Source organism: Vombatus ursinus, unplaced genomic scaffold, assembly GCF_900497805.2.
Source record: "Vombatus ursinus unplaced genomic scaffold, bare-nosed wombat genome assembly UNPS02014786.1, whole genome shotgun sequence".
NCBI lineage: Eukaryota > Metazoa > Chordata > Mammalia > Diprotodontia > Vombatidae > Vombatus > Vombatus ursinus.
In genome coordinates this window covers 44,268,640-44,293,263 of record NW_020954564.1, presented here as the reverse complement: position 1 = coordinate 44,293,263, position 24,624 = coordinate 44,268,640, and the positions used below count along the sequence as shown (strand labels likewise).

The window sequence follows — 24,624 nt, the reverse complement described above, 5'->3', positions numbered from 1 at the left end:
CTTGCCCTATACCTTTTTTTGCCATTTTTCTGAAGTTTTATGCCTGCCAATTCAATTTATTTTTGCTCCCAATCATGTTTCTGGTGTTTTTAATCAAGAAAGAGCTATTTTTTTATTTTAAAAAAATGGTGACATTATAGAGTCCAAGATGTGTTCACACTCCAGAAGGAATTTGAATTTAATATCTAGAGAAGCAAGGTGAATATTCTAATTTAGGTGTGTGAATAATAAAAGCTATTATGACAGTTTGCTAGCAGTTAAGGCTATGTAGGAAAAGTTAATAAATTGTATAGCACTGTTTCTTTTAACACTTTCTCATATTGTAAGAAGCCTTTTCCAGTTCTCCTTAATCTTAGCACCATCACTCTGACACTACCGTACTGTCCACATTCACCCTGCATATATCTTGTTTGTACATACTTGTTTGCATGTTATCTCTCCCATTAAATTTCTTGTGAGCTCCTTGAGAGCAGGGACTGTGTGACTCAGCATTTATCCCACTGTGTAGCACATTGTGGGTGCTTAATAAATGCTAATTGAATGTAATCAACTTTCCTGCTTCATTCATAAGTTAATTTGTTTTAATAAAGGGTATTATTTTTGTAAGAAAAAATGTAATTGTGCTTTCTCTTCATTATAAAACCTCACCAAAAGTGATTTGAGTAAAATTTTTGCCTACTTACTTTGTCCTTTTACATGCTTAATTCTACCTTCTGAGATTCAATTTTCTCTGTAAAATAAAGGGGTTCCATCCAATAACCACAAGGTCCATCCTAGCGATGACACTGTGTTCCAACATTATATGTTCTAATGCTTCTTGCAATTGAGTAGTCTAAGGTCCCTTTAAGCTCTGACATTCTATTCTCTCAAGCAAATCATACTTAAGTAACAGTGATAGTATATCACTTAGTAACCTCATGGCAGAATAGTCTAAATCAGTTTTCAGCAGTGAGTAGATTTCTATAGGCTCATAGAATCTAGGTCTGGAAAAGACTTTGGAGTCTAATGGTTCCTAGACCTCCCCCTTTTTTTTACCAGAATAATTTCATGGTTCCCCATATGATGGAAGTTTTACTTTTAGTATCTATTAAGAAAATGCATTACTTCATGAACTTAACTAGATTGATTTATATTTTGTTAATCACAAAAGCATTTACATACAGTTGAAAATACTCATTTATAGAAATCTGGGAGGTATATTACTCATTCAATTTTCAGAGGAAAAGTTTGCATATTTATTATACAGAGTTATTTTGTGAAATTGGCTTCTTGAGGAGACCTCATGGTCCAGCCAGGGTCCACAACCTGGAGTGTGCTGAAACCCACTCAAATTGGCTGTCAAGAGTCCCTTGTGGGGCTGCTAGGGGGAGCAATGGATAGAGCACTGGGCCTGGAGTCAGGAAGACCTGAGTTCAAATCCGGCCTCAGATGAGACACTTGACTCTTACTAGCTGTGTGACCCTGGACAAATCACTTAACCCCAATTGCCTCACCCCCCCAAAAAAAGAGTCCCTTGTTAAATTTTCTGTGTGAGCATTTATATCTCAGAAATCAGCTGATTCTACAAATCAAGGCTTGATTTATTGTTTTATTGATTGTCTAGACTTAAGAAAGTGATGGAGAAATTTTTAATATGCCAATTCAAGTTAAAAGTGTTTCATGCATACATTTTTTTTCCAGAGAGCTTATTGTTAAGTATTTACCAGTACATCCCTGTGACCACAGCTAACAGGTTAGGAATCACTGATCTAATCCAACACTCACTTTACAGATTAGGAAAATGTAGGCCAAATAAATCTCTGTTTCCTCCCAAAGTTCCATGGCTGGTAAGTGGCAGAGTGACAATCAAACCCCTATTTCCTCACTGCAGGTCCAGGGCTCTTTTCCACTGTAAACTATCAACAACTGAATCTGACCAAAGTAACATCATAGAGGAGAATATGAAGGTAGGGGATAAAAGAAGGCAACAGGCATGACCAGCAGAAGATGGGTAGAGACAAAGGCCACTGTTGAGAGAGAAGTAATAGTAGGTCCTGAATCAAGGAGACAAGAAAGTCCCATCTTGAAGCATTCCTCCTTGAAAATGTCAGCCAACCAAGTATGGCTAGGGTTCTTTTTCCTGATGGGTAGTAGGGGCTATCTAAATTATCTCAATATCTCTTATTTTTCACAGGCCTCAACTGGGATATTCACCTTGCTTCTCCTCATATGAAATTCATTCAATAAGAATTTGGTAAATGCTTACTAGGTGCAAGGCTGAAGATAATAACTGGCATTTATATACCTCTCTAAATTTGGCTAAGTGCTTTTACATCCCTGGTTTTATTTAAACTTTATAACAAGCCTATTAGCTAGGTACTATTAATCAACAAGAAGCATTTATCAAGTGCTTACTTTGTGCCAGGAACTTTGCTAGGGCTGAGGAACACAAACATAAACGCAAAGCAGTCCTGGCCCTTGAGAAGTTTACATCCTACTAGGGGAATATAGCATGTTCATAGGTAAGTAAATACAGGATATTAGAACATAGAAACTTTTACATACAGGCTATGTTTCCCATGTAGGTTATGTGCCACACAAACCACATGGGTTTGTCTAACTGTGGCTCATAGGGAGGCATTTTAAATATTTTTGAAATCTTATCAGACTTGTTCCAATGGAGACTTTGATTCCTGATTAAAGGAGAGCTGACATTTGGGTATAGGAAGCTAGCATGCTCTGCTCTCTTCAGAAAGGATATTTGAGACTAGGATTATATCCACCTACTCCCCCTAAATAGTACTAATCCAGGAGAAATGACTTTTTTTTATGTTTAAGCTGTTTTCCTGGTTAATAACAATAAAAATAACTACCCTTTATAAAGTGCCTTTAGTTTTGTCAAATGCTTTACTAATACCATTTAATTTTATCCTCAGAACAACCCTAGGAGGTAGGTGTTATCCCCATTTTATAGATGGGGGAATTGGGGCAGAAGATAAATGAGATTTGAGTTTAAGAGAGGTTTGAACTTGTCTTATTGACTCCAGATCCAATGTTCCATCCACTGCATCACCTAGTAGTCTATTACTTAATAGGGAAGGACTACCCCAAGTTGTATTCCAACATTTGACTCCTTTCTCATCAAGTGCTAGCTATATGAAGAGCATCATAAATTTAAAAAAAGTGAAAAAATAATTTATCCAAGCAAGTAGCAAATAAAAATCAGAGAAATCATACACATTAGAATACATTAGATGCTATATAGTATGAATTAGCTTTCCCACTAGGAGTTTTCTCAGTTCAACTAAGAGAGTGAGTCCTCAGTCTCAATCAAAGATTTGATTTAAAGGAAAGTTTCTCCATGTTTCTAAAGCAGCAAGCCAGAGATCAAGGATATGGAAAGGTACTCATTCATTTACTTGTCATTTGATTCTTGAAGTATTTCTCTCCCTTCAGGGGCTTGTTTCTGATAATTTCTTGAAAGATGCTGTCCAGGTCCTCCTTTTGATTATGGCTTTCAGGTAGGCCAATGATTCTGACATTGTCTCTCCTGGATCTATTTTCCAGGTCAGTTGTTTTTCTCTTAAGGTATTTTACATTTTCTTCTATTTTTTTCATTCTTTTGAATTCGTTTGATTCTTGATGTCTCATGGAGTCATTAGCTTCCACTTGGCCAATTCTAACTTTTAAGGAGTTGTTTTCCTCAGTTAGCTTTTGTACTTCCTTGCTTTTTGGCCAATTGTACTTTTTAAAGTGTTGTTTTCTTCAGTGGATTTTTGTATTTCCTTTTCCATTTGGCCAATTCTACTTTTTAAACAGTCATTTTCTTTTTACAAGCTGTTGACTCTCTTCATAATTCTCTTGCATCACTCTTATTTCTTTTCCCAATTTTTCTTCCATCCCTCTTACATGATTTTAAAGCTCCCTTTTGAGCTCTTCCATGAGTTCTTTCTTGAGACCACTTCCCATTTTACTTTTCCTTGGGGTTTTGCCCTTAGGTGTTTTGACAGTATTGTCCTCTTCTGAGTTTGTGTCTTGATTTTCCCTGTCACCATAATAACTTTCTATGATCACATTCTTTTTTTTGTTGTTGCTTTTAGCTCATCTTTTTTTGGCCCTTCCCTTTCTTCTAAAGTTGAGCTCTGGTCCGGGGGTGAAAGGGGCACTCTTTTAGGCTTTTTGTGCCAGGGGCTGCGGGCCCTGGCTGTTTACCTGGTGCTATACTAATGTTGCCCTGAGGCTCACAGGGGACCCTCATGTCTGGTTTTGTACTAAGGGGGTGGGGTGGGGGATGACTGGTGCTGCTGGATGTCATAAGAGTTTGGCAGCTTACCTGGTGCTGAGCCAGGATCCTAGTGCTAGTGTCTTACAAATTTGACTCAGTTTTCCATATATTTGAGAAATAAGGCCTTTATCAGAGACACTTTCATGCAACCTTCTTTCAGAATACTTTCCTGATTCCCTCGGTTATTAGTTCCTTATCTCAAATCATATATTTTGTATATAACCTGAGGTTCAAAACTAAACATTTGCCTAAGATTCTTTTTATTGGTGGAGAGAAGATGATTCATGCCTGGAAGAAGGTAGAGTTGAAAAGAGATTGGGAAAAGATGATTCTTCTGGCTTTTAGCTTCAAGAGAGGATAGAGTTCCAACTCTCTTCCGAGACAAGCCCCTGAAAGTTAATTTTCTGGGAACCAAGATGGTGGAGAAAGCAGTAAATTGCCATAACTCTCCCATATTCACCTCCCAACAACCATAAAATAGCACTCCAAAACAAATCCTGAAACAGCAGAACCAGCAAAAAGACAGGGTGAAGCAATCTTTGAACCCAAGAAACTTGGAAGATCAGCAGGATAAGTCTCTCTCAGTCAGGTAAAAGGGGAGAATATTCTAGGACAAGAAACACCCCAGAAAACCAGCAGCAAGCCCCACCTCAGCAAACCAGTGGGAAATCCTGAGCCCCAGTGCCGTAGAACAGGCAAATGTCCAGAGGAATTGCTGACTCCAGCTCTGAGAACTGCCACAAGCCTGGGCAAACAAGCAACCTTTAGCAGCCAGACCTCCATGTGCTTCAGTGCAGTCCTGTTTTACATTATTGCACATGTATAAACTATATCAGACTGCTTATCATCTTGGGGAGAGGGGAGAGGAGAGGGAGGGAGAAAAAATCTGAAACTCAAAATCTGTCAAAAATGAATGTTGAAAATTGTCTTTACATGTAGTTAGAAAAAAAATAAGATACTATTAAAAAAGAAGATGGCATGAGCCAAGTCTCAAAAGGAAAGAGGGGGCTTAAGAGGTATGTTTGAGGAGGGTGAGCATTCCAGGCATTGGGGAAAGTCTATGCACAGGCATGGAGGCTAAAGATGGATTCTCCAGCTTCCAAGGTTTGATAAATGAGATGAAATGTCTTGTATTGGAGAATGGCAAATAGACCAGACTGGCTAGAGTATACAGTGTAAAGGGACAGTAATGTGTAATTAGTCTGGGGGTGGTGACTGTATTATTAGAGAAAAATGAACAGATATGAGATATTTTGAGGAAGTACAATTGAGAAGACTTGGAAATTTATTGGGTATGGGGATGAGGGAGAGCAAAGAGTTAGAGATGACTCCTAGGCTCTGAAATTGAGTGATTAGAAGAAAGGTATTGCCTTCTATAGTAATAGGGAAGTTAGAAGGCTGGGTAAGTTTAAGAGGAAAAATAATTTGTTTTATTTTGAATATAATGAGTTTGAAATAATTATGGGACATCTAGATGGAGATAGCAAGGAGAGAGAAAGAGATATAGAACTGAAGTTCAGGGGAGAAGTAAGATTTGTATATGTTTACTTAGAAGTTACCTTCTTAGAGACTGAACTGAATAAATTGAGAGCTGATGAGATCATTGAGAGAGTGTGTAGATAAGGAAGAGGAGAGGTCTCTGGCCAGAGCCTTCCATATGCGTGGATGATTCAGCTGCAAAGACGTCTGAGATCAGACCCAATAGATAGAAAGAGAAATAACAACGAAGTCCTACAAAACTCCAAAAGGAGGAGAGGGTGATCCCCTAAATCAAATACTGCAGAGAAGTCAATACAGGATGAGGCCTGAGAAAAGGCCAATAAATGTGGCAACAAAGAGAACAATGGAGATAAGAACTTTCTCTTTGATGAAAGTTCCAGTAAAACTGGAAAGCAGGAAAAAATTGGGTTTAGAACAAAATTTCATACTGTGTACCAACAGACTCCAAATGAGTATATAACATAAATATGGACACATTAGAGGACAAGGGAAAGTGAAATCTTTCACAACTATGGATAAAGGGAGAATTCCTAACTAAATAAAGGGTAGAGATGATCACAAAAATACATTGGAAACTTCAACTGCATACAATTAAAAAGTGTTTACACAAGGAAAATCAAGGTAATTCTATTTACAAAGTAAATAGTTAACTGGGGAAAATGTTTGCAGCAATTTTTTTGGGTAAGTTAATGTTCAAGATATATAGGGAATTTCTACAAATATGTAAGAATGACAGCCATATTCCAATAGGTAAATGGTCAAAGGATATGAACAAGCAGTTTTCCCCCACAAAAAATAAATGCAAGTTATCAACAGCCATTATGGAAAAAATGCTTCAAATCACTGAAAATAAGAGACATGGCAACTAAACAACTCTAAGGTTCCATCTCCTATCACAAAGACTAGCAAAAGTACAAAAGAGGAAATGGCAGTTATTGGAAGGATTTTTGGAGGATAGGCACACTAATTTATTTTGGAAGAGGTATGAATTGGTACATCAGATCAGGGAATTAACTTGTATATGCCCCCAAATTCACTAAACTGTTCATAATCTTGGACCCAATGATTCTATTGCTAGGCACATATCCCCAAAGATAGAGCAAAAGAACTCATATGTATATATAGTTATAGAAGTATTTTTGTTGTAACAAAGAACTAGAAACAAAATGAGTACCCATCAATTAGGGAATTTTTGAACAAACTATAGTATATGAATGGATTAAAATATGATGATGGCATAAGAAATGATGAAACAGATTCAGAGAATCCTGAGAGGACTTTATGAACAGATAAAGAATGAATTGAGAAGAAACAAGAGAATAGTTTATATGATGATCATGGTAATATAAAGGAGAACAGCTCTGATAGATTTCAGAGCTTTAATCAATACAGTGATGTGACTAGTCATAACTTCAGAAGACTAATAATGAAACATGCTTCCCACCTCTTGGCAGAAAGGTAGAAGAACAGAGATGCAATGTGAGATAGAGTCAATGTGTTTTTTGTTTTACCTGACATTAGTGGGTTACAAGGGAGGGCTTCTATTTGGGGAGGGGATAGAGTTGGTGGGTAGAATGCTGATGCAAAAAAGAAAGAAAATATCATCAATGAAACATTCTAAAAATATTCTGAAGCAGAAGAAAGTTTATAAGGGGACACTGAAAATTTTGCTACTATAATGTTAAATTTAATATACCTTAAAAAACAAAATCTACCTTACCAGAGTTTCATATACAGCCTTCTTTATATATTGAAATGTTCATATTTATTTTTAATAATAAAAAGAGATCATTAGTGATCTCGAAAAGAGCAATATATTTATAATGATGGAAGATAGATTCCAAGGGATTGATAATTAGGAGAAAGGTGAGAAAATGGAGGCAATGAGTGTAGACAGCTCTTTTTTTTTCCCAGAGTTTAACCATGAAAGGGAGGAGATAGAAACATGACAGATGAATAGATAAATGCAGGCAGATAGATAGAAATGTGGAGGGACAGAGAGATGAATGGATGGACATACATACATGTAGATAAACAGATGAATTAGATATAAAGAAGTGAAAGAATTTATTAGGCACTTACTGTGTGTCAAGCACTGTGCTAAATTCTAGAAATACAAATTACAAGCCAAAAGAAAGAGAAGAGAGATTAAAAATGCAACTTGAGGGTTTAGTAGGGTCAAATGAAAACTTTTTAAGCATAAGACAGGTCTGAGCATACTTGTAGGCATCTGGGAAAGGACCAATGTGAGAAGTGCTTGGAAATTGGGAAAAAGAAAGGATGCTTGAAGGGTCAAGCTTTTGGAAAAGAAGAAGATATGAACTAAGGGCATGAATAGAAGGGTTGGTGTTGGCAAGAAGGACTAGCTCTTCCTCTGAGACAAAGTAGGAGAGGATGGAGGTTGATTTTGTAGTTATTTGAAGAGTAGAAGTGGGGAGAAGAGGGAGCTCATCACAGATGGCTTCTTTTTTTCCAGTGAGTTATGAAGTGAGACCCTTTACTGAGGTGAAGGGCAAAATGGTGGTGGTACGAAAAAAAATTATTTGAAATAAACAATGTGGAGAGTATGATATAGAAATTATAGAGGAAAAGTAAAAAGATTTGGCATACAGCAGTGAGTGTCCAGATGAGCCTGGATAACATAAATTTATAGTGGTCAAATTAATATTCCTGAACGCAAGTCTGATCATGTAACTTTCCCTGCTTAAATAGCATCAGTGACTCCCCAGTTCCCTTAGGATAAAATACAGATCCCTCTCTTTGGCATTTAATCCCACAAGTGAGGTGCAGCTTATCTTTCTAGGATGACTAACCATTGTTCTCACGCATTCTGTGTTTTGACAAGGCTACACTTCTCCCAGTTCTCTATGAATGACATTCCATCTCTTCTATATCCGTACACAAGGCATCCCCCATACCTCGAATGCTCTCTCTCTCTCCTTATATATGTCTCTGAGAACTCATAGTTCTTTTCAGCCTCATTTCAATTTCTACTTCCGTCAAGGAACCTTTCCTCATTCTCCAAGTCTATTGTGCTTCACTCTACCCAAATCAGCATGTGTTTATTTTTATATCCTGCATTTACTTACTTGTGAACACATTATTTTCCCTTAGTAGAATGTAAGTTCGTTTAAGGAAGAGATTTTCTTTTATGCATTTGTATGACTAGCCCCTTGCACAGTTCCAGGTGCTTAATAAATACTTCTTGATTGATTGATTGATTGACTCAGCAAGTATGATTGTATGACTTCTTGTTTGAACAATCCATGACCAGGGTCCATAAAGGGATGGTCCAGAATAAGACAACAGGGCAAGGGACTCATGGGTCAAAGACAGTGTAAAGTTGAAATGATTAGCTACAGAATTCAAAATTTTAAGGGATTAAAAATGACCAGAGCAAGTACAATGGCCTCAGAAAGAAAGGGTGGTGTGGTAAAGACAGAAAATAGGTTTAGGAGAGGTAAGGAATAAGGACATCTAAAAGGATAGGAAGTTATGGTCAGATATAGAATTTGGAAAATATTGACTGTAGATGTGGAATAGCTATGGGTGATGCCAGCATGAAAACTATAATTATCTGTGACTGAGGTGGTATCATTATGTCAAGAGAACAGGAAACTTACGATTGTAGAGGTTAAGCAATTTGCCTGTGGTCACTCTATTAGTAAATGTCAGTGGTGGGATTTGAATTCAGGTCTCAACTCTGATATGAGTTGGGGTTTAGCTGAAACTAGGAAGCTTCATTGTTTTTGAAAATCTTGCTTAACACCTTCTAAAAACAGTAATCCAAAGGTCTGGTTCTAAGTTCACTTTATTTCAATACTTAGTTTTAAAAGCTGTCTCACATAAAAGAAGATGCTTCATAAAAATACATAGGTCCAAATGAAAGAAGTGCATGTTTAGATGTGCTTACTAAATCACGAGCCTGATTTTTTCCAGTCTCATCCATTATTCAAAGGGTTCTGTTACAATTCAGCTAGTGGATTTATATCTTCTTTGATGTCATCAATTGTCCTTATAAACTAATAAAACATTTAGGTTTTTCTTTTTTTTTAACAAATGGGTTCAAAATCCACTGAAATACTTCTTTTTTCAGATTTTTTTAAAAGGTTAGAAAATTATGTTTCCATACTCTAAGTGTGTTGATGAAAGTGTTTTATAGCTGACACAGATCATCTTAAATATCAAAAGCTCAGTTTTTACATGTTTTACTTATACTGAAGGTTTCAATCTATTATTAGCTGATATATTAAGGCACAGTATACACTGAGGGTAAGGTTTATCATTAACAACAATGAATATGAATTTGTATTTTAAATAATCTCAAAAATTTCAAATGATTTTTGGCTAACTTCTGGTCAGATCTGATTAGATTGTAACTGAGTTTTTACCTTTCAGTATGGCTGATGAAGAACTCATCCTTGAGATAGGAGAAGCATCAGATCTGTCATAATCTTGTCATTAGCTTGTGCTTATATTATTAGCATTAACTTCAACATTGGAATTTTTACAGAGACATTTTCTTTTTTCTTTTTATCTTTTTGCTGGGCAATCAAGGTTAAGTGACTTGCCCAGGGTCACACAACTAGTAAGTGTCATGTGTTGTGTGTCTGAGACCAGATTTGAACTCAGGTCCTCCTGATTCCAAGGGCTGAGCTCTATTCACTGTGCCACCTAGGTGCCCCCTACAGAGATATTTTCAAACCACTTGTCTATTTTGTGATGATTAATTTAATTAAAACTAGACAAAAAATCTAGATAATACACTTATCTGGTGTTAACCAGACTGGAACTGGCCTCTAACTGTTGGGTAGCTAAAGCCACACAAAGCAGGCCAGAGACAGGAGAGTCAGGACACAAACAGAAGTTTAATTAATTTCAGAGTGAGAAAAATGATGTTTACAAATAGAAGCCCCACCTCCTGAGAAGGAGGGCTTAATATGCTGGGACAAGGCAGTACTTTATACACACAAGTGGGCTAGACTATGACGCAATCATTCTTAGCTGTTTCCATGTCATGCTCATGCATGGCCTGGGTCCTGTGGGAACAGTTCTTAAGTTGATTGTCTCAGGTCTTGGGGGTCATGATTACTCTCCAGGGTATAGAACCAGAGTTCTGTGATGGGAACAGGAGTACAAAAAACAGGGATTGTGAGTATGACAGAGATATGATGGATATTGGCTATCAGGCTCCTGGGAAATAGGAAGAGAAATCCCTCAGTGAACACGTGGTGCTAGTCAAAACAATACACTATACCAGAGGGTGAAATTATCCAGAGCACAAAGGATTATTGTTATGCCAAGCTCAGGGCACAGCTTGTTTGCTGGGCCTTAGCTCTGGGAAACAGGCTGTCTCCAAACTATTTTGACACTAGGCATACATAAAGTTCTGCACCTTATAATAAAAAGACTAAAAGTGAATGAACTAATGGGCATTAATTTCTCAGTATACTTCATGCACTTACTGTATGTGAAGTATGAACACCTGATATACTGACTGAGTAATGACACCAGTGATAAACTTTTTTGTCTGCTTTCACTGTTTTTTAAATAATATTTTATTCCCCCCCAATCAAATGTAAAAACAATTTTAACATTTTTTTGAGCCTTGAGTTCCAAATTGTATCTCTCCCTCTCTCTCCTCCCACCTTCCTGAGACAGTAAGCAATCTGATATCTAATATAGGTTATACATGTACAATCATGTGAAACATATTTCCTTATTAGTCATTTTGTGGAAGAAAACTTGAACAGGAAGAAAGAAGAGAGAGACAGAGAGAGAGAGAGACAGAGAGAGAGAGAGAGAGAGAGAGAGAGAGAGAGAGAGAGAAGAAAGAGAAAGAAAGAAAGAAAGAAAGAAAGAAAGAAAGAAAGAAAGAAAGAGAAAAATAGAATGGTTTAGTCTATATTCAGACCTTTCTGGAGGAGAATAATATTTTTCATCATGAGTTGCTTGGGATTGTCTTGGATTATTGTATTATTGAGAATAGCTAAGTCATTCACCATTATTCATCATACTATGTTCCTGTTACTGTGTACAGTGTTCTCCCAGTTCTGCTCACTTCACTCTGCATCAGTTCATGTAAATCTTTTAGGCTTTTCTGAAATAATTCTGCTTGTCATTTCTTATAGCAAAATAATATTCCATTATAACCATATATCACAACTTGTTCAGCCATTCCCCAATTGATGGGCATCTTCTCAATGTCCAATTCTTAGCCACCACAAAAAAAGCTGTTAAAAATATTTTGTACACGTAAGTTTTTCCCTTTTTAAAAAATCTTTTTGGGATACCTAGTATTTAGGATCTAGTAGTGATATTGCTAGATCAAAGTTGCATGCACAGTTTTATAGCTTTTGGGCATAGTTCCAAATTGCTCTCCAGAATGGTTGGATCAATTCACAATAACGCATTAGGGTCCCAATTTTCCCACATCCCCTCCAACATTTATCATTTTCCTTTTCTGTCATATTAGCCAATCTGATAGGTGTGAGATAGCACTTCAGAGTTATTTTAATTTGCATTTCTCTTATCAATAGTGATTTAGGACATTTTTTTTCAGATGACTATAGATAACTTTGATTTCTTCATCTGAAAACTGGCTATTCATATCCTTTGACCATTTATTGATTGAGGAATTACTTGTATTCTTATAAATTTGATTCAGTTTTCTATATATTTGAGAAATAAGGCCTTTATCAGAGATGCTTGCTGTAAAAATGTTTCCCCAGTTTTCTGCTTTCCTTCTAAAAAACCTTTTATACTCATATGTATATATATGTATGTATGTATGTATGTATGTATGTATTGTTCCTTCTTGAACCCATTCCTGATGAAAGTTGGTTTTCAGAACCAACAGTCTTCCTCCCCTATCTAATTCCTCTGTGTCAGTATCCCTCTTGAACCTTATTTGTATAAAATAATTACTCTTTTTAGCTGTTCCTAAATGGTTTTGCTTTTTAAAGTAATATCATATGCAAGTCTACTGCAATCTTTTTTACAAACTACTTAATTACTAATAACAATCTTAGACATATGTTTTACATTTTACATACATAAAAAGTAAATAGTCTGTCCTTATTGAGTCCCTTGTAATTAGTCTTTGGTATGTACCTTACATTTCTCTTGGATCTTGTATGTCAAATCTTCTATTAAGTTCAGTTTTTTTTAAACAAAGTCATGGAAGTCTGACAGTTCATTAAATGTCCATTGCTTTTTCATTCAAGATTATGCTTAACTTTTCTGGGTATGATATTTTTGGCCACAACCCCAGTTCTTTTGCTCTTCAATATATAGTGCTCCAAGTCCTGTGGTCTTTTAGTGTGGTCACTGCTAGGTTTTGTGTGATTCTAATTGTGGCACTGCCATATTTAAATTTTTTTCTTGTTGCTTGTAATATTTTATCCTTGTTCAGAATTTGACTATAGTATTCCTACGGGTTTTCCTTATAGGTTCTCTTTCAGGTGGTGATCAGTGGATTTTTTCTATTCCTACTTTCTCCTCTTGTTCTAATGCTTCAGGACAATTTTCTTTAATTATTTCTTGTATTATTGTATGATGATTCTTTTTTTTAATCATAGCTTTCAGGTAGTCTGATTATTCTAATGTTTTCTCTTCTTGGTCTGTTCTCCAGATCAGTTGTTTTTCTTATGAGATGTTTCACATTCTCTTCTATTTTTTCATTCTTTCTATTTTGTTTCATTATTTCTTGGTCTCTTTATAACTTCACTGGCTTCCCCTTGCCCAATTCTGATTTTCAAGTAGATGTTTTCCTCCTTAAGATTCTGGATCTCCTTTTCTAATTGGTTGACTTTCTTTTCATAATCTTCTTGGGTTGTTCTTCTTTTTTTTTTTTTAGTTTTTCCTCAATCTCTGTCGCTTGATTTTTAAAGTCTTTTTTAAAAAGTTCTTCTATGAATTCTTTTTGAGCTGGTGACCATTTGATGTTACTCTTTGGGTTAGAAGAGGGTTTTTCTGTTTCAGTATCCTCTGAAGATGAACCCCAGTCTTCTCGATTCCCATATCAACTCTCTATGATTGGATTCTTTGTCCTTTGCCTGTGAATTTTTTTAAAATTTGTAATAACTTAGTTTTTATAATCATCTCTAGTCCTGGGGCATGGGGAATGGTACCTCTGTCTTCATATCCTCCTTCAGTTCTCCCCTCTGGCCTGGAACTGGAACCAAGACCACCAGTTTCCCATAAGTGCACATAGTCAAAGATGTCCCTACCCTACTGCTTCTGCACTCACTGGGCACATACTGGTTCCTTCTTGATCTTGCTGTGTCTGCAGCACAGCCGGCTCTGGCATTCCTTGTCAGCAGAGGCTCCCTCAATCTTCCTGGGTTCTGGAGCTCAATACCTCTCACTGTCCTGGGGGTAAAAGTTCCTGCAGCTGGGGCTGAGGCAGCTTCCCAACCTAGCTAATCCTAAGGCTTGTTGCTTGTTTTTTAAGTGTACCTAGGAACTAGCCTTGAGTTGTTTACTCTTCACAGGGACCAAACCTCATCCTGGGATTTTTCTTCAGATCTTCTCCTATTATCCCAGAAGGACCCCTGTTCTGCCCCTACTCTTATTTATTTTTACCACTCTGTGTTCTCCCTGAGGTGCTATTTCATCTCTTTTGTAGAGGAAAATATTGAGAGCTTGGAATTTTCTGACCTACTCCACCATCTTCCCAGAATCCTCTAGTTCATTGATTCTTAAACTATCTCTCCTTTATCTGTTTTCCCACATTAGTTTTTTAAATAGAAAATTTCTTATAGTTTCTTGTCTTTTCCAATATTTTGATTTTAATATTTCTTGTTGTATCATAGATTCATTAACTACTTCTTGATTGATTCTAATTTGCAAGGAATTTAGTACTTGCGTAAAGTTATTTTTTCAACTCTTGTGCTAATGTATTAATTTTATTTAGAAGTAAAGCTCTCATTTCTTTTCTAATTCTTTTAGTATTATTATTTAATTTATAAGATCATTTCAAAACTCTTTTATAAAACATTTGCTTCATTTCTTCCAAGAATTCTAATTGACCACATGGTCAAACTGTTTTTTTCTGCAAGCCTTGCTTGTGGGTGTTTAGGAATTATTTTCTTCTTTAGTATTTATGGCTTAAGTGTACCTGGTACAATAGTAGCTCTTTATTTTGGGACCTTTTACTCCTCATTATTAAGCATTTCTTCTTGAATTGGGATTTTGCATTAGGATTAAGCTCTGTACATTACTGGAGAGAATGTCAAGGTCTTTCTTGGTCCTATTTTGCATTCTCTGCTGTGTTCTACAAGTATTGAGGACTGGGTTCTTTGAGGATCTCAGAGTTAGATCACAGTAGAGGCCTGATAACTTTCAGTGTTCTGATTTAGGGTGAAGTTGTGATGGATCTATAACTAGATCAACGTCTTCCTGGACTGAGATTTGCAAGCTCTTGGCCTTAGTTTGGGTCTAGATGACACAACTGTAGACATCACCCTTGGTGGAGTTCTGTGAGATTGCTTCTGGGTCCAGACCCTGTTAGATAGCTGAAGAACTCTGGATATTGAGAGAGAGGTGAGGTGGGGCTATAAACTCCCTCTTAGTCTGAGCTCCCTGACATGATCACTCAACTTCAGACCTCAGACCAGATGGAGGTAGAATCCATGACCTCACTATAGGACCAGCATCACACAGCTGCTGATTGCCTCTGCTCCTGATGGCCTCAGGTCAGGTCTCATCTGGGACTACTGGATGGACAATCAGACTACTCCTTGCTCTGGAGCACAGAGATAGGTCAGCCTTAGGTAATTTTCTAAGTCTAGATTGGTTCTATAACACAATCCTGGGGTCAGAGTTATACAACCATAGACTAGATTTGTTCCTGCTCCCTTCTCTACTGTTTCTTGTTCTTTGACCCAGCTGCAGGTCAGCCTTGATCCAAACCCAAACTATCTTCTAAGTTCATGCTAGATCCACAACTCAGGGGCTCTGGGGTCAAAGAGATGCAGCTGTTTACTGACTCCTTAAAATAACTTAAAAAGACTTTCTTAGATCTTTGGTGGAGTAACTGTAAGGAAAGGCTAGCCTGTATTGCTCCCTCTGATTTGGCCATCATGGCAGATCTGCTCACAGATTCACAGGAGACAAAATCTGAGGAAGGATATAAATAAAATTAATGGTTGTGGAAAGAGCCAGATGGAAGATTAGAGGCAAACACCCAGTTGAACTCTTTCAATATTCTCCTCATAAACAACTTTAAAATAACTTCTCAAGTCAAATTTTAGAGTGGCAGAGCCAACAAAAGGTCAGAGGGAGGCATTTTCCCACCTAAAACAACCTTAGGAAGTTGGCAGGAGTGGTCTATAATATTAAGATGGGAGTTGGCCCAGAGCCTGGCAGCAGCACCAGACCATGGAGGTAGCTGTAACAGCCATGGTAACAGCAGCAACTTTAGGATTTCTCAACCCAAAGACAGTAAGGGTGGTCAGACAACTGATCAGAAACAGATTACGGGGGACCCTTTGCTGGCATTGGTGCTAATTGGCAACTCTATTGCCTATACACAATTCTGGGTTGCAGTTCCAAGGCAGAGAGAAATACTGGTGGTCAGTTAAAAGGCAGCAGGAGCCCTGGTGCCAGTTCTAATATAGAGAGGAGCACTAGTACTTGTGACCGAAGGAGAGTAGGGTACCTGGTCATAGTTCCAGGGTTAAGAGAAGTACTAACACTTGTGGCTTCAGGGAGCAGGGTAAAGCACAGAGCAGAAGAGCAGTGACCACATCTCTCCCCAGATCATACCACCTTGGTAGTACCAAAAACTTAAATATGCCCAAAACTAGCTCTGAAAAGAGCAGCACAAAAAAGCCTGAAGCTTGGCAAAGTGCCTCCCCACCCCCAGATAAACAGAGCCCAAATTTAACCCAAGTTCAACCAAGTTCAACCAAACCCAAGTTCAAAGTCAAGAAAAAAGCAGGAAAAATGAGCAAACAACAACATCAAAAAGAACTTGACCATAAAAATCTGTTATGGCAGAGAAGACCCTGACATAAAATCAAAAGAAGGCAACAATTTTTTTTTTTAAAAAAAAGCTACAAAGCCTCAAAGAAAAATGCTAATTGGACTCAAGTCTAATAAGAATTCTTGACAGAAAAGCCTTCACATGGACAAAAATATTTATAGCAGCTCTTTTTTGTAGTGGCCACGAATTGGAAATTGAGGGGATGCCCATCAGCTGGGGAACTGCTGAACAAATTGTGGTATATGAATGTAATGGAATATTACCATGCTATAAGAAATGGTGAGCAGGTAGACTTCAGAAAAACCTGGAAAGACTCGAATGAACTGATTCTGAGTGAAGTGAACAGAACCAGGAGAACATTGTACACAGTAACAGCCAAAAAGTGTGATGACAAACTTTGATAGACTTATCTCTTCTTAGCAATGCAAGGGTCCAAGACAACTCTAAAGGACTCATGATGGAAAATGCTGTCCACATCCAGAAAAAGAACCATGGAGTCTGAATGCAGATTGAAGCATATTATGTGCACTCTCTCCCTCCCTCTCTCTCTCTCTCTCTCTCTCTCTCTCTCTCTCCATATATATATATATATATATATATATATATACATATATATATATACACATATATGTATCTTTGTTTTTTCTTTCTTTCTCATGGTTTCTCCCGTTGGTTCTAGTTCTTCTTTACAACATGACTAATGTTAAAATAGGTTCAATATGAATGTATATGTAAAGCCTATACCAAATTGCATGCCATCTTGGGTTGGGGAGAGGGAAGAAATGGGGAGAAAATTTGGAACTCAAAATCTTATGGAAGTGAATGTTGAAAACTAAAAATAAATAAATGAAAAAATTCCCAAAAGAGTTAAGAATGCGAGAAAAATTTGAGATAAGAAATGAGAGTGATGCAAGAAAATTATGAAAAGAGAATTAATAACTAGATAAAAGAGGCTCAAAAATACTGAAGAAAATAACACCTCAAAAAAATTGGCCTAATGGTAAAAGAAGCACAAAAATGAACTGAAGAACTCCTTAAAATCAGAATTGGCCAAATGGAAAAAGAGGTCCTAAAAGCTCACTGAAGAAAATAATTCCTTAAAAATTAGAATTTGGCAAGAGGAAGCTTATAACTCCATGAGACATCAAGAAACAATCAAAGTAAAAAAAAATGAAAAAAAATAGAAGAAAATGTGAAATATCTCATCAGAAAAAAAAAACTAAACCAGATCCAGGAGAAATAATTAAGAATTATTGGACTATATGAAAGCCATGATCAAAAAAATGCCTTAGGTATCATATTTCAAGAAATTATCAAGGAAAACTGCCTTGATATCTTAGATTCAGAGGGTAAAATGAAAGAATCTGCCAATCACATCTTGAAAGAGATCCCACAATGAAAATTCCCAGGAATATTAGAGCCAAATTTTAGAACTCCCAGGTCAAGGAGAAAATGCTCAAAGCAGCCAAAAAGAAACTATTATCCTTCAGCTGAAGTATAAAAGGCAGGGATAGCAATCATGACCTCAGACAAAGCAAAAGCAAAGATAGACCTAATTCAAAGAGATAAGCAGGGAAACTACATTTTGTTAAAATGTACCAAGGACAATGAAATAATATCAAAACAAATTAAGGGCAAACTTCTCTGATAAAGATCTCATTTCTCAAATATATAGGTAACTGAGTCAAATTTATTAAAAATAAGAGCCATTCCCCAATTGATAAACGGTCAAAATGAACAGGCAGCTTGCAGAAGAAATCAAATCAATCTATGTTGTTGTTATTGTTCAATCATTTTAATCATGTCCAAATTTGTATTTAAAGCTTAATCACAAGTCCTCTTGGGTTAAGCTAAACACACTAATTGAACTGAACATTCATGATTTATTTAAAAGTCTGTACATTTATTCCAATGTACATAAATTATAGCCCTCCTCCAGAACAAGTTTAATATTTTTATTCCTATAACACATGTGGATATATTTAAAGCATTTGAAACTAAGATATTTAAGTAATTTGAAACAGATGACAAGAAAATAAAACATTTATCTCTAAAAAAAATTTAATGGTCTTTAATGAAAGAGATGATGTATCATAGTGAAAAGTTCTAGACCTGGAGTCAGGAAAACCTTGATTCAAATAGTGCCACTGACCTAGCTGTGTGGCCTTAGCCTCTTTTAATCTGTTTTCCTCATGTGTAAAATGGAAAGAAAAATACCTGTTGTACCTAATTCCTAAAGTTGCTATGAGGATTCAAAAGATTCATATCTATAAAAGTCTTTGCTCACCTTAAAACACTGCCTCAATTTCAGCTATTATTACATTCTGAAGTTGTCATGAAGCTCAATGTTATTGAGATTTCAGCTTAAAATCAGGGAAAACTTTCTATCAATTGGATCTTTCCTCAAGTGGAATGGGTGTCTTTTGAGAAATAGCTTCCCAACCTCTGGAGGTCTTCAATGAGGTACTACTTATCCCATATGTTGTAAGAAGGTATTCTTTTTAAGGGACAGACTAAAGTTGATGAATCCTAAGTTTCCCGCCAGTGCTGGGATTTTATTGTTCTGTATGATGCATTGAACTTGGGCTTGAGGAGGACATGGCAGTCATGTACAAGCATTCAAAGGACTGTCTTGTGGAAGAGTGGACAGATTAGCTTTATTGGGTCTCAAAGGGCCAAACCAGAGACAAGGAGTGGAAGTTACAAAGAAGTATATATAGAATTGATGTCAGGAAAAAATTTTTTTTCTAACACACATCTATCTAAAAGTGGAATGTGTTGTCTCCTTGAAGATTATCATGCAAAGGCTGTATATCTTGGTGGCAGTTATATTATAGTGGGTATGCCTTGAATATATGGGTTGAACGAGATGGTTGCTAAGTCCACACTCAACTCTCTAATTCTATGATTGTGTGAATAGTGGGATCCTCATCTCTGATACTCACATTTAAGTTGTGCTTGAAGAGTAGATGGTGAAGCACCAATAGGAGGTTCTGGAAAAGCTCACTCCATGCCTCTGGGTAATGGGACATATTCCTAAATCTTCATGCAGAAAAAGAATCTCATCTGAAAGAAACAATGTCCTGCCCCAGGGACTCAGAGGCAATTACTCCATTTTTTGCCTTTAATGAGGAGCTCAGGGCCTCTAAAGCCAGTAAATATTCCTTGTGTAGAATCAGGAGGTGCCTGCACCATAGTAGTCTTCAGATAACTCCTCTCTGGGAGCTCCTCTACTCCAGAAGAGAGACATTCCCTAAGCAACAGTGTCAGATATTGACTCAGACTGGCTGGGTAAGTTCTGGATAATGCTTATCTCATTTTAATCTCATGAAATCTAAAGCATGAAGAGAAATTCACGTGTCCACAAAGATAAGGAAATAATCCTGCTGTCCTCTGTCATAGTCAGACCACATCTGAAATCCTACATTCATTTCTGGGTGCCACATTTTAGGCAGGACATAAACAACCAGGAGTGTGCTGTCTAGAGGAGGGTGATCAAGATTATGTGAGAACTGGAGACCATAACATATGGTTGAATGGTTGAAGAAAGTGAGGAAGAAAAATTGGGAATGGGGAAATAACTGTCTTTAAGTATGAATAGTTTTATTATGGGGAAGGATTCAATTTATACTTCTTGTACTCAGAGAGAAGACATGAGAACAATGTTTTAGGGAAGAATATTTTTGTTCAGGGTAATTAAAACTTAAAGAATATAATTCTGAAATTTCATTTCTAACAAGCAGAGTTGTCTAAAAGTGAAATGGTCTGCTTTTGGAAGTCTTTTAGTGGAGTCTAGAACCCTCTAGATGACCACCTAGCAGGGATAGTGTAAAGAAAATAACATGTTTTGAGCAGCTGGAAATCATAATAGCAGTAATTTAAATTTGTCTAGCACCTAGGTTTCAAAGCACTTCCCATTATCTCATTTAATCCTCCTGTTAGATATTAGAGAAAATGCTTATATCCCTATATTATGGATAGGAAAATGAGCTCCCCCAAAGAGGAAATTCCTTAACCAAGGTCATGAAGCTGGTAAATGGTGGAGATAAAATGCAACCACAAGTATTCTGATTCTAATGAAATAAATGCCAGAATTCTCTACATCCAATGGACATGTCTCAGGGCAGGCATGATTCTGTGATCCCATGTTCATTTACCATCTTTACTTCTTTAAAAACTAAGGTTACTAATTCAACAATTATTAAATGTGTAGTGTGTGTAGAGTATTGTCCTATGTGGGCCAAGAGAGACACAGATTGAATTGAACCCTTGAATAGGCTGTCCACAGTCTACATTTGGAATGCATTCCTTCCTCATGTCCACCTCCTAGAACTTCTGAGTTTTCTTCAAAGCTCAGATTAAGTACTACTTCCAGATTCCCCCTCCCTTAGCTGCTACCTCCTCCTCAATTACTTTGGATTTATTTTGTAGACACATATGTGTATATACCTATATACTTAGATATCTGCATATTGTCTCCATTGACAGAATGTGAGCATCCTATGGTCAAGGACTATTTCTCTAAGGTCTTTGTATCCTTCATGCCTAGTACAGTGCCTGGTACACAATAGAGCCTTAATAAATGCTTGCTGATTGACTGACTGACTGGCTAATTAATTGATTGAATGGAGGCAAATAAGGTTTTGTGGAAAGCACTAGATCAAGCCTGCACAACCTGCTACCTGCCAAAGGATTTTGGGTGGCCCACGAAAAATGTAGAAGATATTTTCCTTACATTTTTGTGGGCCACCCGAAATCCTTTGGTGGACTACAGGTTTTACAGGCCTGCACTAGATTATCCATGTGTCCTACAAAGACACAGATTCTCATACCAGCTTTACTTCTTGTGAGCTGTGTGACTTTGTGAAGATCACTTTACCTCTATGTACCTCAGTTTCCTTATATGCAAAATGGATCCGATCATATGGATTCTACCTTCATTCCTCAAGAAGTGGTTGTGAGATACTAATGCAAAAATGGATGTAAAGTATTTTGTAACTTTAAATACTCTGCCAATACCAACTATTACTAATATTAAGTGCTCATGAAATTTTTATTTCATTCTCAATAGAAAAAAAATGCAAACTTCTTACTTTGGAAAGAAATGGTGGAAGGGTGAAATCTAGGAGTTGTAGTAGATATTCTCTAAGGTTCTTCTTTCTGGCTCAGATATTCTATGTTCTAGAGCTTTTGTCCTAGATACAATATTCTATTTTAATCATTTAGAGCTCTAACATTCTATGTTCTACTCTCTAAAGTTCTCTCCAGCTCTAATATTTTGTCATATATTCTAACATTCCATGTTAAAAGGTTCTTCCCCTAGAAACATTCTGCATTCTAGCATTTTGTATTTTAAGGTTCCTTTTGATGCTTGATAAATATGAACTGTTATCATGATGTCTACCTCTCCCTTCCTCAGTTATACCAGAAAAATGGACAGAGGAAACCAGACAAGACTCTCTGAATTTCTCCTCCTCGGGCTGTCTCAGCATCTGGAGCAACAACTGATTCTCTTTGGCCTATTCCTGGCCATATACCTTGTTACAGTAGTGGGGAACCTTCTCATCATATTGGCTATCTGCTCCAACTCTCACCTCCACACACCTATGTATTTCTTTCTGGCCAACTTCTCTTTCACTGATGTGTGTTTGTCTTCCACCACAGTGCCTAAGATGTTGTTCAACATTCAAACTCAGAGCCAAACTATCCGCTATGGTGGATGTCTTGCCCAGATCTTCTTCTTCCTGTGGTTCATTGGGTTGGATGTCTTCCTCCTAGGGGTTATGGCATATGACCGACTTGTGGCCATCTGCTACCCTCTCCACTATACTATTTGCATGAGCCCCCAATGCTGTTTCCTGCTGGTGGCTGGGTCATTGGTCCTGGCTCATTTATATTCCTTGACTCATACCATTCTTCTGGTTCAATTACCTTTCTGTGATTCTAATACTATCTCCCACTTCTTCTGTGAGCTCCTCCCTTTGATGAAGCTCTCCTGCTCCCAACCTTATGCCAACCAGTATGTGCTGATGTACTGGGGTGGGGCCTTAACTATCCTGATCCCCCTGATGATTCTTATTTCCTATGTCCAAATCGTGACCACCATACTCCGTGTCCCATCAGTGAAGGGAAAATGCAAAGCCTTCTCCACCTGTGGCTCACATCTTACTGCTGTTTGCCTGTTCTATGTGGCTGCCATTGGTGTGTATTTCATTCCCTTTGAGGCTGACTCAGCTGGAAAAGATAGGTTGGCAGCTGTGATGTATGCTGTGGTGACCCCTATGCTGAACCCTTTTATTTATAGTCTGAGGAACAGGGACATGAAGGAGGCCTTGGGAAGGCTCCTTCATAGGAAGTCATTGTTTTTTTCAATAAGATAAAAAATTTTTAAATAAGATCAATAAGGTAATTGTTTTTTCAATAAGATCAAATAAGAGTTTGTGGGAAGTCCTGGGGACAATTAGATTTGTCCAAGCCAGAATCACTAAATGTGAGATAAGGCATGGACACATCTATGTGACTTACCCTGAAAGTTCTTAAGCAGAAAAAAACACTTGGGGCAGCTAGGTGGCACAGTGGATAGAGCACTGGTCCTGAAGTCAGGATGACCTGAGTTCAAATCCAGCCTCAGACCAAACACTTGACACTTACTAGCTGTGTGACACTCGGCAAGTCACTTAACCCCGATTGCCTAAGACAAAACAGAAAATAGAAAAAAAAGAAAAAAAAAAAGAAAAAAACACTTTATGAAGAAAGAGGGGATGGGGTAGGAAGTGGAAGAGGGGAAAGATAATTACAATGGAATCATAGAACAAAAGAGTATTAAAGATAGAAAGATCATCTTAGTGATCCTGGAATATAAAACCAGAAGGGAATTGAAAGATCATCTAGTCCAATTTCAAATCCCCACCCCTACTATTTACAGATGAGGACACTGAAGCTCAGAGAAACTAAATTACTTACCTAAGGTCACACCATTCATAGATAGCAAAATAGTGACTTGAACTCAGGTATCCCTGAACTCAGTCCAGAGGTCTTTCCAATATTCTTTCCTTGCTCAATGATGAAAGAAAGGTGAAAGGAGAATTTTTTTAATGTAGGGAGAGTAGAAAGAGAAAGAAGAACAGATGGAGAAAAAAAAAAACTCTAAGAATGAAATATTATTCCATCTCTAACAACTGAAGAAATACTAAGTATTAATGCTGCCTACACAAATTAATTCCCTCTTTCATTCACTTTATGTCATCTCCTCAAAGATATTATCAGTGTCCTACCACATTGGCAAGTACCCTTTACCACTGCCCTAAATGAGGGACCCACAGCTAAAAAGAATATTGCTAAATTCCAAAGTTCCTTCAGAAAAGGAGCCCAGAATAGGGTGGAGTCTTCAAACTATGCCACATAAGAATCAATGAAAAGAACTGGAGAAGAAAAGATTTAAGAGAGACAAGTAACACAATTCATAGAGTGCTGGACTTGGGGTCAGGAAAACTAATGTTCAAATCATGTCTCAAACACTTACTAGCTATGCAATCTGGGGCAAACCACAAGCTCTCTAAGCCTCTCTCTGTAAATGGGGATATTAATAGTACCTAGGTCACAGGCGAGGATCAAGTAAAATAACATGGAAAAGGCTTTGCTAACCTAAAGTACTACATAAATGCTAGCTATTCTTATTTTACAAGTTAAGGATTAAAAATCAGGATTTTAGATCTTGAAAAGATGTTAGAAATAATATAGTTCAAGCTCTTGTTTTACTGATGAGGAAACTGAGGTTCAGAAAGGTTTGTTGACTTGCCTAAGGTCAGAGAAGATTTATTCCCCAAGTTTCAGATGCTAGCTCTTTCCAAGACACTGCCTGGTGTCATTT

The 24,624-nt window shown here is 37.2% G+C and overlaps 1 protein-coding gene across 1 annotated transcript; it reads left to right on the top strand.

The window, feature by feature from the left end:
- The first annotated feature begins 22,186 nt into the window (after positions 1–22,186).
- Positions 22,187–23,134, top strand: LOC114047253 (olfactory receptor 1G1-like). The gene has a single exon (XM_027868036.1). It carries the CDS (start codon positions 22,187–22,189, stop codon positions 23,132–23,134), a length of 948 nt encoding a protein of 315 aa, XP_027723837.1.
- The last annotated feature ends 1,490 nt before the right edge of the window (positions 23,135–24,624 follow it).

What these genes read in the sequence shown, in the direction of transcription:
- LOC114047253 (XM_027868036.1), top strand. Translation starts at nt 22,187, where the DNA reads ATGGACAGAGGAAACCAGACAAGACTCTCTGAATTTCTCCTCCTCGGG.